At 44.1% G+C, this 13,821-nt stretch overlaps 1 protein-coding gene across 1 annotated transcript; it reads left to right on the top strand.

Annotated features, from left to right (window-relative positions):
* Nucleotides 1–7,133: 7,133 nt before the first annotated feature.
* On the top strand, nt 7,134–13,330 carry Spata31f1 (SPATA31 subfamily F member 1). The gene is made up of 4 exons (XM_070007440.1): nt 7,134–7,282; nt 8,433–8,472; nt 8,910–8,970; nt 9,673–13,330. Exons 1-4 carry the CDS (start codon nt 7,139–7,141, stop codon nt 13,328–13,330), a joined length of 3,903 nt encoding a protein of 1,300 aa, XP_069863541.1. The 5' UTR covers nt 7,134–7,138.
* The last annotated feature ends 491 nt before the right edge of the window (nt 13,331–13,821 follow it).

Below are 13,821 nucleotides of genomic sequence, written 5' to 3'. Positions count from 1 at the left end.
TTTTAATCCAAGCTACAAGGAGTTTCTAGGGTCTTCCTGAATGAGTTTCCCTCTATCCATAATCTCTGAAATATAGTAAACTTTCATGTTGAAAGTATCATTTTAGGGGCTGGGAAGGTGGCTCAGTGGTAGAGCGCTTGCCTTGCATGCATGAGGCCCTGGGTTCGATTCCCCAGCACCACATAAGCAAAAAGGAAAAAAAAACGGAAGTGGCGCTATGACTCAAGTGGTAGAGCACTAGCTTTGAGCTGAAGAGCTGAGGGACAGTGCCCAGGCCCAGAGTTCAGGCCCTGCGACCGGACCCCCCAAAAAATAAAAATAAAAAAAGAAAGTATCATTTTAACTTCACACTAGTCATTTGTAAGTGATGTCCAGTGGGATAATAAAGCCTGAGTGTGGGCAGAGGAAATGCGTGCAATATGTCCATCATTCATTCACATGTAGCATTCGCAAGGTTCATAAAAGCTCAGAATTCTGGTAAACCCATGATGTATGGGACTTCAGCAGAACTCACTTTGAACATAAGATGAGCAGGCAGGAGAAGCAATGGACTTCCACATGGTAGTTGTGCCCAGATCAAGGAGTAAAATTGAAACCGTTGACTTGGTTTTATTAGGTATTTCTACTGTTCTGAGGAATGAGCTACAAAATATGGGTTGTCTGGTGTTGGTGATTTTGCATTAAAATGCTCTGATGTTTGCAGTTGAACTGTAAAATTCATGCAAATTGCTTAAAGTTCTCATTTTCAACAAAGGAGCTAACATTTTCATTTCTACTGGGCCTAGCAATTAATGTAGGCAGGGCAAGACTCCCAGTGATTCTTATGTAAGGACAGGCTTGCAAGCAGCTGGAGCAGATGACCTTAAAAAGTCCTGCTCACTGAGACCAGGCAGAACTAGGAGGATGGGGTGGGAAGATGCTGCCCCCTAGTGTTGCTGGCTGCAATCTAGCAATATCTACTACACTGGTACATGGTGTACTATCCTGTTTGCGAATACTGGCAATACTATTGCATCTCAGTATTCTGAGACTTCCAATCTGACTCCCTGCATATTTTAGCCTTTGTGTGTTAACAAAGATGCTCCTGTTTAAAAAATGTGTTGGTGCTGAACTGGGTGCTTGTGGCTCACGCCTGTAATCCTGGCTACTCAGGAAGCTGAGATCTGAGGATCACAGTTCAAAGCCAGCCTGGAAAGAAAAGTCCTCTCCAATCAACGACCAGAAAACCCAAAGTGGTGCTGTGGTTCTAAATGGTAGAGTGCTTGCCTTGAGCAAAAGAGGGACAGCGCCCAGGACCAGAGTTCAAGCCCCACGACTGAAAAAAAAATGTGTTGGTGTTGAATTATATAACAATAATTCATCTGTGTCCGGAGCAGTTTGGTACATCTTAGGTGCTCATGAGTATATTCTTTTCATTGTTGTTGGTCGTGGGAGCTGAACTCGGCCTGGGCACTGTCACTCAGCTCTTGAGCTCAAGGCTAGCACTCTACCACTTGAGCCATAGAACTACTTCCAACTTTTTTCTGCTTATGTGGTGCTGAAGAATCGAACCTCATGCATGGGCCTCATGCATGCAAGGCAAGCACTCTACCACTGAGCCACCTTCCCAGCCCTCACAAGTATATTGTATGAGACACAGTGACGATCCGTTGAATAGTTTGCATGGAGAAGTAAGATCACATCAGTCAAGTAATGACAAAGATCTAGTAACCTTGCTAAATGTTCTTAATTTTCCTAATAGTTTTTACCTGTGGATTATTTTGAATTTTCAACATATAATTCAGATATTCTGTGAATTGTGGAAGCTTTCATTCCTCCTTCCCAATCTTTAATCCTCCCTTGTTTTTCATGACTAACATTGGCTAGAAACCCTGCCCTCTGAGTAACATATATTGAACGTAGAAAGGGGTTAGTAAATATATCTTTCTCATCATTAAGCCAGAGGTAACGCTCTCAACATTTCTACTTTAATAAGTCATTCCTTGGAAGTGGTACTTTAGCTCAACTGGGAGAGCACTAGCCTTGAGCTAAAGAGCTGAGGGACAGCGCTCAGGCCTAGAGTTCAAGCCCTATGACTGACAAAAAAAAAAAAAAAAAAAAAAAGAAGTCATTCCTTGGCTATTCATGGGGGGGAATTGTTCCAGGACTTTCCTGCAGATACCAAAATCTGCGTATGTTCACATTCCTTACATTATTTTCATATAACTTATTATTTGCATATAACTTAATAATACTTTAATAATATCTAGATTACTAACAAAACTTGATACAAGTACTGTCTAAATAACTGTTGGGCTATATTGTTTGGGGAACAACAAAAGAAAAACAGCCAGCTTAATAGAATTGTAGCTTACCAGTAGAGTGCCAGCCTAGGTAGAATAAAGCCCTGAGTTCAAGTCTCAGTACTCCTCAAAACAAAAACAAAAATACAACCTATACATGTGTGGTATAGATTAAAAAAAAAATCACAATATTTTCTCTTGGTGCTTGGATGCATCTGGGGATACACCTAATCAGTTTTTTTGTTTTGCTTTCTTTTCCTGGGACTTGAACTCAGGGCCTAAGTGCTGTCCCTGAGTTTCTTTTGCTCAAGGATGGCACTTGAGCCACAGTTATACTTCAGGCTTGTTTTTTGGAAGCTTTTTGGAAATAACAGTCTCACAGACTTTATTGCTCAGCCTGGCTTTGAACTGTAATCCTCAGATCTTAGCTTCCTGAGCAGCTAGTATTTTTTTTAATGTTTTTTTGGGGGGTCCAGTAGTGGGGCCTGAACTCTGGGCCTGGGCGCTGTCCCTCAGCTCTTTACCTCAGCGCTCTATCACTTGAGCCACAGCGCCACTTCTGGCTTTTTTTCTTTTTGCTTATGTGGTGCTGAGGAATTGAACCCAGGGCCTCATGCATGCAAGGCAAGCGCTCTACCACTGAGCCACCTTCCCAGCCCCGTGAGCAGCTAGTATTATAGTCAGTGAGCCAGTGGCTCACAACCAATCAATTTATTGATTGGTAAAAGTTTTTGTAATGAATGGATGTTCAATTTTATCACATCACTTTTCTATTTTTGTCTATATAATCATATGATTTTTCTTTCTGTTCTTCTCATGTGATTTGCATTAGTTGCTTTTTCTATGTTAAACCTGCCTTGTACTTCTGAAATAAACTTAGTTTGGTCAGTGTGCTGTTTCAATGTATCATTGAATTTGGATGAAGAATATTTTTTTAGGCTTGTAACATCTATTGTCCTAAATGAGATTATCTTGTAATTTTCCTTTTTCATATTATGGTTGTCGTTTCCAGTACCTTATGGTTGGTACCTGAATTAGAGACATTGATAATCCAGGTTGCCATTGTTCAATCAGATACCTAAAGGATTCACCATGGAGTTACTCTCTGAGAGGCCATTCCTCTTTCCAGCTTACTTACTGCTATGGCCCAGACCATCAGAATGAACCACAATCCTAGGGTAGTTAACAGAGTACTTCTCTTATTCAGACACTTGAGTTCCCATTTCTGTTCTCTCTCTTCCACAAATCTGTCTAGTTTTCTGCTCTTCAGCCTCTTAGTTCTTGTCACTACCTTTAAGATTGAAGGACAAATGTCAGGCTCATCTTGATAAGCTTCCATTCTCACCTGAGTTTTGGCCCCATAATTGCTCACTGCTATGGTAGTTTCACAGTGTCTTTCAGCAGATTTTTTATTATCATTAACAAGTTATATAAAGGCATCTCATTTTGATGTGTCTATATGTGTGTAAACAGATTTGTAAAAATATATTTTGTCAATCTTTAGTAGTTAGGAGCAGAAAAGGTTATCTGAATCAACTTAATCTGTCATTGGATTGAAAACTATCTAATAATTTAGTTAAAATGTTTTTTAATTGTAGCATATTCAGAAAAATGAAAGAAATATACTCACAAGTTAACCCCCCAAGCAAATATGCTGTTAGTCTGGGGAAAAACTGAGGTGTTTTTTGGTTTGGTTTGGTTAGTTTGTTTTTTTTAAGACAAGGTCTTACTACAATTGAGATGATGGATGAGGTTGGGAGAGATGGAGAAGAATGATAAGGGTGGCACTGATCAAGATGTATTGAGTTTGTAAACTGACCTACTGAATTATAACCCTTTTGTACAACTACTTAAAGATAATAGATGGGGCTGGGAAGGTGGCTCAGTGGTAGAGCGCTTGCCTTGCATGCCTGAGGCCCTGGGTTCGATTCCTCAGCACCACATAAGCAAAAAGAAAAAAGCCGGAAGTGGCGCTGTGGCTCAAGTGGTAGAGCACTAGCCTTGAGCTGAAGAGCTGAGGGACAGCATCCAGGCCCAGAGTTCAGGCCCCACAACCGGACCCAAAAAAAAAAAAAAAAAAAAGATAATAGAACTAGCTGGGCACCAGTGGCTCATGCCTGTAATCCCAACTAGTCAGGAAGCTGAAATCTGAGGATCATGGTTCAAAGCCAGCTCAGATAGAAAACGCTGTGAAACTCTTATTTCCAATAAACTACTCAGCAAAAGCTGACAAATACACTGTGGCTCAAGTGGTAAAGCACTAGCCTTGAGTACAAAGAAGCTCAGGCATAGCACCCAGGTCCTGAGTTCAAGGCCCAGGACCTGTAAAAAATAATGTTAATAATAATAGTATAATAATTAAACCTAAAAGAAGACAGGTCTTGCTAGAGATCTTAGCCTCGGATCAAATTTGCCATCCTTCTCGTCTCAGGCCTGTCAAGTGCTGAGATGACAAGAGTATACTTCTTGTTTTTCTCTTTGGTACATTTTTACACAGCTATGCTCATGGTGGGCAAATAATTTCACATGCTGTTTTTCCCATAACCTTATTCTAATTACTTACTGTGAATATTATTTTTCCCAAAAAAGCTATTAAATTCTGTTGTTTTTTTTTCTTCTCCCAAGAGAATCAGCATCTACTTCATACATTTCAGAACTAGCCAATAAAGTGAAGTTGATGGATGGGTGGAAAGAAAAGTAGGCCTCTAGCCTGTCTGCTGGTCCTCTTGGTCACAGCTCAAAGTCTTGGATAATGGAGCTTTGGATTCCAGAAACAAGGTATGGGGGAAAAGAGAGGAAAGGCCTGGCCAGAATTAAAAGAATATTCCAGGATGGAAGCCTGCTATGTAGCCAATTTTAACCCCTTCCTGATCTCAGCTGTGGGTCATGGAGCACAGTCTAACAGCTGATTTCCCTAATCCTTCCTATCTCTATGTACTCTGTACACCTGCCATCTTCTGCAATCATGCTAACAATGATACCCACTTCTGCCCAAGCCTGCTAATTAGTTGATGACCTTCTCTCCTCTCTTATGCTAATGTCTTCACTTCAAGTTGTAATTAATCTCTGGTTTCACTCTAAACACCAACCTGTCTGGCATTTGGAACAGATGATTAATGAGTAGTATGTCACATGGTCCTGGATGAAAACAAACTCTCCAGTCATGACAGATACTATAATCCTCCTCCATCTACTGGAAACAAAGATTACCTGATCTTGGCAAGATCTGTTCTTTAGAGCAGCAGATCTCAATCTGACAATTTTCTAAAGCTCTAAGTACTCCAGTGCATATTCCAGCATACATGCTGGAGCGTGAATCTTTTCTCTTCCACACAGCAAAATATGTGAGAGATGAAAATGAGTGGAAGTGGCATGCCATAAATTAATCATCTTTTTCATCAGATAAAACATTTGGAGGGGGCTGGGAAGGTGGCTCAGTGGCAGAGCTCTTGCCTTGCATGCATGAGGCCCTGGGTTCGATTCCTCAGCACCACATAAGCAAAAAAGAAAAAACAAAACAAAAGCCAGAAGTGGCGCTGTGGCTCAAGTGGTAGAGCGCTAACCTTGAGCCGAAGAGCTGAGGGACAGTGCCCAGGCCCAGAGTTCAGGCCCCCACGACCGGACCCAAAAAAAAAATATTTGGAGGGGCTGGGAAGGTGGCTCAGTGGTAGAGCGCTTGCCTTGCATGCATAAGGCCCTGGGTTCGATTCCTCAGCACCACATAAGCAAAAAAGAAAAAAGCCGGAAGTGGCGCTGTGGCTCAAGTGGTAGAGTGCTAGCCTTGAGGGGAAGAGCTAAGGGACAGTGCCCAGGCCCAGAGTTCAGGCCCCACAACCGGACCCAAAAAATAATAATAATAATTGGAGATTTCAGTACAATGTTATTACTTAGTAAATCTCCAAAGTTCTACTGCTTCTAGGATTTTTGGCTTAGTATATAACATAAATTTAGAAATTTACCTTGTTATTTCTTCTATTTTGTTTCATTGTCTCTCTTTTTTGCTTCTGGGATGCCAGTTGCATACATATGTTAGTATTTTTTTATTCCAATTAACTAGCCTAATAGCTGGAAATATAGCTCCATCCAGCCATGTACAGAGCATAAAACCAAGTATTCAAGCCACAGCACCTCAGATCCCAGCCTCCTGCACAGTTAGGGCTACAGGTGTAAAGCACTAGTGCACAGCTTAAAGCTCTCCATTTCTAAGCCATAGTCATGTTCCTATGTGCTTCTTGGCTACATTTTCAGGAGAGGTGGCAGAATTGGTGGAGGGTCCTCTGACTCAGCCACTCCCTTTAATTTCTGGTGTGCATGCATATGCACACCAATACACAGCACTCTCCCTTAGCTCTTTCACTTAAGGCTGGTGCTCTAACACTTGAGCTACATACACCTTCAGTTCTAGCTTGTTGCAGGTTAATTGGATTAGGAGTCTAACAGACTGTCCAGGCTGACTGAGTTGCTAAACATTTCAGCCACTCTTTCTCACCAGGTGAATTATATACTAAAGCATGTAATTTTCTAGGGACAGGTGACTGGATAGTTCTTATGAAGGAGAAACACAAGCCAATGTGGTAGTAAAGAGAAAGTGGGAAGTAGACACAGCTTGTGCATGTGGCACGTATAGATGCAGACTATGTAACCTTGACGCAGGACCACACACCATCCACAGACTGAATCACCACTGCACTTCCCTTGGGAAACAGAAGGGCTTTGTGATGCAGTCTGCTTGGCTTGGTTCTGCCCTCTGTGAGGTGGATATGATAGGGTCCAGCACTGAGTGTCATTACTCATAAGGACCTTGAACTCATAGTTAGGGGGATGGCTGGTTTCCTCATGCTAATAAGATGTAAACTATGTTGAGCCAAACAGAAGTGCTGTGGAGCATTGGATATCCCTTATATGCTTATGGCTCCATCTTTGTCATTATTCTAATTGTCTGGCACGTGACAAGGAGTTACCATGGAGTGAGGCATGAACCTAAAAAGAGATGCTGCCGGGTAGGGAGATGCTCTGATCTCAGCTGAACTAATTCAAATCTCAAAGAAACCTTTAAATTCTCTCTGTTTCTCCATATTTCTTCCATCCCTACATTTATACCATACATTAACTTTTAACTCAAGTGTTTATAAAAGAATAAAAGAGGGGCTGGGAAGGTGGCTCAGTGGTAGAGTACTTACCTTGCATTCATGAGGCCCTGGGTTCAATTCCTCAGCACCACATAAGCAGAAAAAACCGGGAGTGGCACTGTAGCTCAAGTGGTAGAGCGCTAGCCTTGAGCTGAAGAGCTGAGGGACAGTGCCCAGACCCAGAGTTCAGGCCCCACAATCGACAAAAAAAAAAAAAAAAAAAAAAAAAAAGAAAAAGAAAAGAAAAGAAAAAAGAAAGAATAAAGTATTGGAGAAGTAAGGGAAACACACATGGTGCTTGCTTCTCTGAACCTATTTACCTGGTCCTCCAGACAATATACACTAATTGAAAACCCAAGAACTTCCCTATTTGGCTTGAGTTTAGAACTAAATATAAAAAACATAGGATTTCAGAAGTCCCCCTCCCCCGAATGGGAGAGCTTTCTCCTTGGAAAACTTTGTAAGCAGAAGTCTTTGGGTTGTCAGAAACACTCTTCCTTTAATTTGTTCAGCTTTTCCCCCTTGAGTCCATCTTCAGCTCCCTGCAGGATTTGTCATGTGATTGGGGACAGGAGGAAAGAGAATAGATTTTGGTTGTTTGTTTTTTGGGTCCGGTCGTGGGGCCTGAACTCTGGGCCAGGGCGCTGTCCCTCAGCTCTTCAGCTCAAGGCTAGCGCTCTACCACTTGAGCCACAGCGCCACTTCCGGCTTTTTTCTTTTTGCTTATGTGGTGCTGGGGAATCGAACCCCGGGCCTCATGCATGCAAAGCAAGCGCTCTACCACTGAGCCACCTTCCCAGCTCCGAGAAAAGAGAATAGAGAGCCTCAAAGTAAATCAACGATAGCACAAAATTGGTGGAATGGAGGAAAAGGCAATGGACAGGAATATATAAAATACAGAAAAGCACGTGTTTGTGATCTTTATCTCATTTTGGACACCAAAAGTGTGAAGTGTGAATGTGAAATAGCTTCACATGCTAATACTATTTTCTCTCACTTTTTTTTTTTTTTTTTTTTTTAGCATCACCGAAAGGTCAGGCAAAGGGCTAGAGCATCAAGAGGTAATGTGTCAATCTCTTCTCTGACTAAGGCAGGCTTCCTGTTCTGTGACCCTTGGTGCCAGGAAATGTGTGTTGTAACCACTTAACTTTTATGGCTCTGGATGGGAAAGCAGAACGGCCAAAAATTAGAAATGTTCCAAAATTCTCTTAATTCATTTAAGACTAAAGAATTAAAACAAGATAGATATCCTTAACTGTTGTTTACTAATTTTCTGACCCTGTGCAATTCAGCTCATGCCTTACCTAAAAAATTAGGTATAATATTGAAAAAATGATTTTTGGTAAGGGACAGCATGTTGTAACTGGTAATGGTATAAACAAACATGACTCTTACATCTTCAGTACCCTAGGCCAAATAAAGGCCTGACTATTTTGCTTATTATAGGGTGTCCCTGAAAATACTTCCATAACATATAACACTGTGTCTTATTTCTCAGCTAGGAGATTTGCCCAAGGAGAAGCTGAGAAGCCCCAGAAACTGCTGTCTGTCATGAAAAGGTGATTTCTTACCCTTTGCAGGTTCCCAACTCCCAACCTGGTCCATGAAGAATTCTTGGTCTGGCATGGGGCAGGGATGAGGAGAGGGATAATGCCTGGGAAGAGACATACATGAAGGGAGTCTACTTGACTGGTTGAAAGGTTGCCCAGACAGAGTGAAGTTCAGGTGTCTCAGGAGGGAAAAGTCCGTCACCCAATTCTACTCTGTGGTAGGGTCACAATAGCTCTGCAATTCAGGATTCAACTAGTGTATCATTCACAAAAGAAATTATATGGGTTGAACTCAGCCAGGAGACAAATTATCCAGCCAAGAGAATGGATTCTGAATAAAGAAGCCATCAGGGTCACCTTCTCTTTACAGCTAGCTATGCTAGGGCAGAGTCCCAAGGCTGAACTTTTCTCACATTGGCGTCTGTGATCTGACTTCAAGGAGTTCACTTCCCGGGCCTTACACTTTCAGAGGACAGTCTGCCATCTTATTCTTAAGGTTTCTAGAGAATAGGACTAGTTCTTAATATAATGGGTATAGTAGCATGAATATCGGCTACTTCTCAGAATGAGGAGCTCCTACAAGGAGCTCACTTTCCACAGTGTAGGCCTAGAGAACCTGTAGGACTGAGAATGGTGCAGTATCCCCAGCCACAATCTTTCAAGGAGGCAGGAGTCCTCTATTGTTAACAGTTGTCATGCTTCTCTTCCCAGCCAGGGCTGGCTTCCTCAAGAGAAAAGTGTGCGGAAGCTCCTGTGTGCAGATCCCCACTGCAAAATCTGCAACACTGTAGCTCTGGAGATTCAGGAGTTGCTGAAGGCTGACACCAACCAATTATCCACCACTTTACTGGGGTCATCTGATATAAAGATGTTGCCCAGGTCAAACATGTCTTTTGAGCAGAATCTGGAGCTTCATTCCCAGAACTCTGGAGATATTTCACTGGCAACTGTAACCCCAAGACAAACAGAACTAACAGAACATTTAGCTCAGCCAACCAATGTAGTCAGCATCCAAGAATACTGGGCTGATCATCTCCAACTAGTGCAGGACATTCAGTTGCCAGAGACGTCCCTGGACTCAGAGATGGTGGCTTCTTCAAGATTGGAGGGAACTATGATTACAGTGAATGAGCAGGAGATCACTGCTAACTGTGCCCAGGGGGACAAACAACACTATCATCTAAAGGCCCAAGATTCTTTTCTGCCGTTGAACTCAAAGATCACTAAACAGACACATCCTACAGCCTTGCACATAGGTTTATTCCTCCCTACCCACCTGGCATTCCTGTGTCCTGAAGTACTGAGGCTTCTCGAAGTACATGTAAAAAAATGGATCCACTTCCAGAAGTGGGGACTCCCCAGACGTGTGGAAAATTCTCTAAGGGAGCTTATGCCAGATCCAACTTTGTTTTGCCTATCTAGAAAAAACCTACAGACTTGCTCCTTCCCAAGTAGTACTTCTAAAGTCACTGCTCACATAATTGGTACCATACCCTATCAGTCCTGGCATTCATGTTTGGCTTATCAGCACACACAATCCCTCTGGGTTTCTGAGTGGTCTGCTACAAGCCTAGGGAAAAGAGTCCAACAAAACCAAAATTGTAAGGTACACCCCCTGCCCTGTAGAGCAATGGCAGTAATAAGTGGCCACCGTCCACTGCCTAAAAGACAGACTAATGACTCAAGGAGCAGTGTGTGGCAAAGATACCACCAGCTATTCTGTGGCCTACCTTCTCTACACAGTGAGTCCCTGGTTGCCATTTTCTTAGGCCCTCAACGGCTCTCCAAAAATATGTCCAAGCTTTCTTTGAAGGATCTTCATCTCTTCAAAGACCTCTCCTACCTCCCCTTGCTGAGTCAGCCTGGCCTTGTGTTAGCTCAAGTTACCCCCTCCCCGCCTTGTCCAAATGGGGAGTATCCAACCCAGCATCAGGAGGCTCTCATCACTGTCCCAATTCTGAGTCTGGCTGAGTGTGAAGCCTTAGAATGGCACCTGCTGCAGAGGCAGCTCCAGCTCCAGTGGGGCCTGCCAGCTGCCTTCCATCGATCTCAGCATGCCCAGAGCCCCATGCAGTGTGAACTGCGTAACGAAGTCCAGTCTTGTGAGATTGTGAAAGCTTCCTGGTCAGGGAAGCCCTTCTCAATCCTCACCAGAGAACTCCACTTCTTCCCAGAGCATGCCCACAAGCTACTAGGATTCCACCTCCAGAAACACTTGATGCACCTTCGCTGGGGCCTGCCTGAGAAGATACAGAAGTCCATCCAGTTGCTTCTTTCCTCCACTGGCCAGCAGCCCCTGTCCTTGAGCAACAAAGCCCTACCCAACATGAGCATCTCCCAGCCTGGGCCCCCAGAGGCTAAAGGAGATGGTTGTCTCTTCTCCCCCATGATTTCACAAGTGTCTGTCCCCATGCCACATTTTTTTGTCCAAGCTCAGGCAATGTTGCAAAGCCACATTGATTCCAAATGTGGGCAGATTCACCAGGGCAAGGTCCCTGATCTTGTATACAGTTCCTGGGAATGCAGAATTCCTGGGGTGCTAGCAATGGCTCCCTTCACTGACATGCTACAAGGGCAGCCTCTGGAGCTGCAGGCAGCAAGTGAACCTGATCTATATCACAAAGTGACGCCCTGTAAACCAGTGGCCCTTGGCCAGCAGCAACAAGCCTTATCAAATACTACTACTAAATACCATCCGCTGCTCCAAACCCTGCCTGAGGAAACCATTGAGAAACTGGAGACAACTTTACGGCATAAGTATCTGGCCTTTCTGTCAGGCCTGCCTGTTGTTTACTATGTGAGTCTCTCTAAAGTCAAATGCCCAGCAACCACTAGCCAACCTATCATCACAGATATGGTGCCTATGCCTATTAAAATCCCACCAGAGCCTCTGGCTCAGATGCATTCCCTTGAAGCCTCAGGTAAGAGATCTGGACCATACTTTCAAGATGATAAACCTAGGAAAGACACTGCAGAAAAGTCCCAGCCTGAACTTCAGGTGGAAGCAAACACTAAAACATGGTCTCCAAAGGGAAAGATATATTCTGCTGGTTCTTCATTCAAAGTGCATATGCTTGCAAACTTAAATTTCCACCTGAAGAAAAAGGTCCTAGAGATACGATTGGGAATTCCTGAAGGTGCAAGGAAGTCCAGGAAACCAAATGTAGCAGTTCCAGAGAACAAATCAACACAGGAGTATCTTCAGAGTAAGCAACACCAAGGAAACGCAGTGCTCCAGGAACTACCCACCCCTCTATGCTCTCCTCCTGCCCCAGTTTCAGAGTGGCACCACCCTAAAGAAAAGCAGGCCACTGAACTAGATGCAATGCAGCACAACCAAAAGCACCCGGGTCTGAAAGCCGTGCCCCCTAGTTGTGTCCCCTCAGTCTCCAAGATCCCCCAACCTTATGAGGACATGACTGAGGCTCAGGTGTTTTGTGTTCAGGTTCAGACCAATGTGAGCCACCCCAGCCTGGAGAAACCCAGGAACCCTGAGCCCCAAAGACCTGGAAGAAGCAAGGCCTCAGCCCATTTGCCCATGCTGGCAAGAAAGAGAGAGGACCACCCAGAGAAGCTCGAGGCAGCAGGAGACTTTGGAGGAAGAGATGCTGGGTTTGAGGACAGACCCCATGCCGAAGTTCAGAGGCCAATGGGGATACTCCTGAACAAGACACCCCAAGGCTCATGGCGATGGAAATACGGCTTTCATCCTGTGAAGCCCTGCCAACAAAATTCCCAAGCTAAACTCCCAAAGCCACTGTCAGGAGTTCCTAGAAGAAGAGAATCTGAGCCTGACTTGCTTCACAGACAAACCAAGCCAAATGGCATCCTCTCACCTGAAAGGACCCCCAACACCGCGCAGCCTGTGGCAGCCCACGCTCCCCAGGGCCAGCCTTTCCTGGACCAACCAACTCGGGATCAGCTTTTGCAGAGCCCAGCTTGCAAAGGTCAGGTTTTGAAGGGGCTCATGAGGCCGGCTCCTGCTCACAGGGAGACCAGACTTGCAGACACTGGCCTGAGAAGTAAGACACAATCCTTTCTATACTGTGTGAGCCCCGAGATGAAAGGCAAAGGGCACCTGGAATCTACATTTTCTACAGCTGGCAAGGAAGCCAAACCCAGAATGGAAAATGTCCTAAGCAGCCTGGTTCATGCCTCAAGTCCCATGAAGAGAACCGAGACAAAGAAGCCAATGGAGCACCCCAAGGTCCAGCCTGATCCTACTGAGAGCCCAGTGGGCACAGCCTCCTTCTTAGCTGGTCCTCCTTCTCCAGGCAATAAGCTTCGCCTGCGCTCCAGACAAGGCTCTGCCTCAGTGCTGGGCCAACCCCTCCACTGCCCTCCACACTGCCCTCTAGTGCCTAAATAAACACAATTGATCAGAATGACAAGTTCTTCTGTAATATACAGCAAAGGTGGACCCAGGCCATAACACTAGGACTTATACATGTCAAATCCAGACACTCACCCCTGTAGGTCAAATAAAGAGGCAAAAAGGACAGAGATTTTCTATGGCAGCCACAGAAAGACTGAGCTTTAGTATACTTCAGCCATTTTCCAGACTACAAGCATTTAATCCCTTGGATTTAGTAGGGAGAATAGGAAGCTATGTCACAGGTGTGTCTGAGGTGGTTAGAGATGGTCTGATAATACATCATCTCAGGATGAGTCAGGTGGAGCTTTGTTGCAGTAAGGGGCATTGACACCTGGCAGGTTGTTCAGCACTTGGATTGTGAGACAGTTACATAATGACTACAGCAGAGAATGGCTCAGGGCAAAGGCCATAGATGCAAAATGGAGATTGGGCTGCCAAGCTTTTAAGATGATGACTTCAAGAGAAAATGAAAGTTGAACATGGTT

Source organism: Dipodomys merriami, unplaced genomic scaffold (genome assembly GCF_024711535.1).
Source record: "Dipodomys merriami isolate MVZ:Mamm:240054 unplaced genomic scaffold, mDipMer1.0.p SCAF_11, whole genome shotgun sequence".
Taxonomy (NCBI): Eukaryota; Metazoa; Chordata; class Mammalia; order Rodentia; family Heteromyidae; genus Dipodomys; species Dipodomys merriami.
The sequence above is the reverse complement of the archived record's forward strand: the minus strand, read 5'-3'. Positions and strand labels throughout refer to the sequence as shown.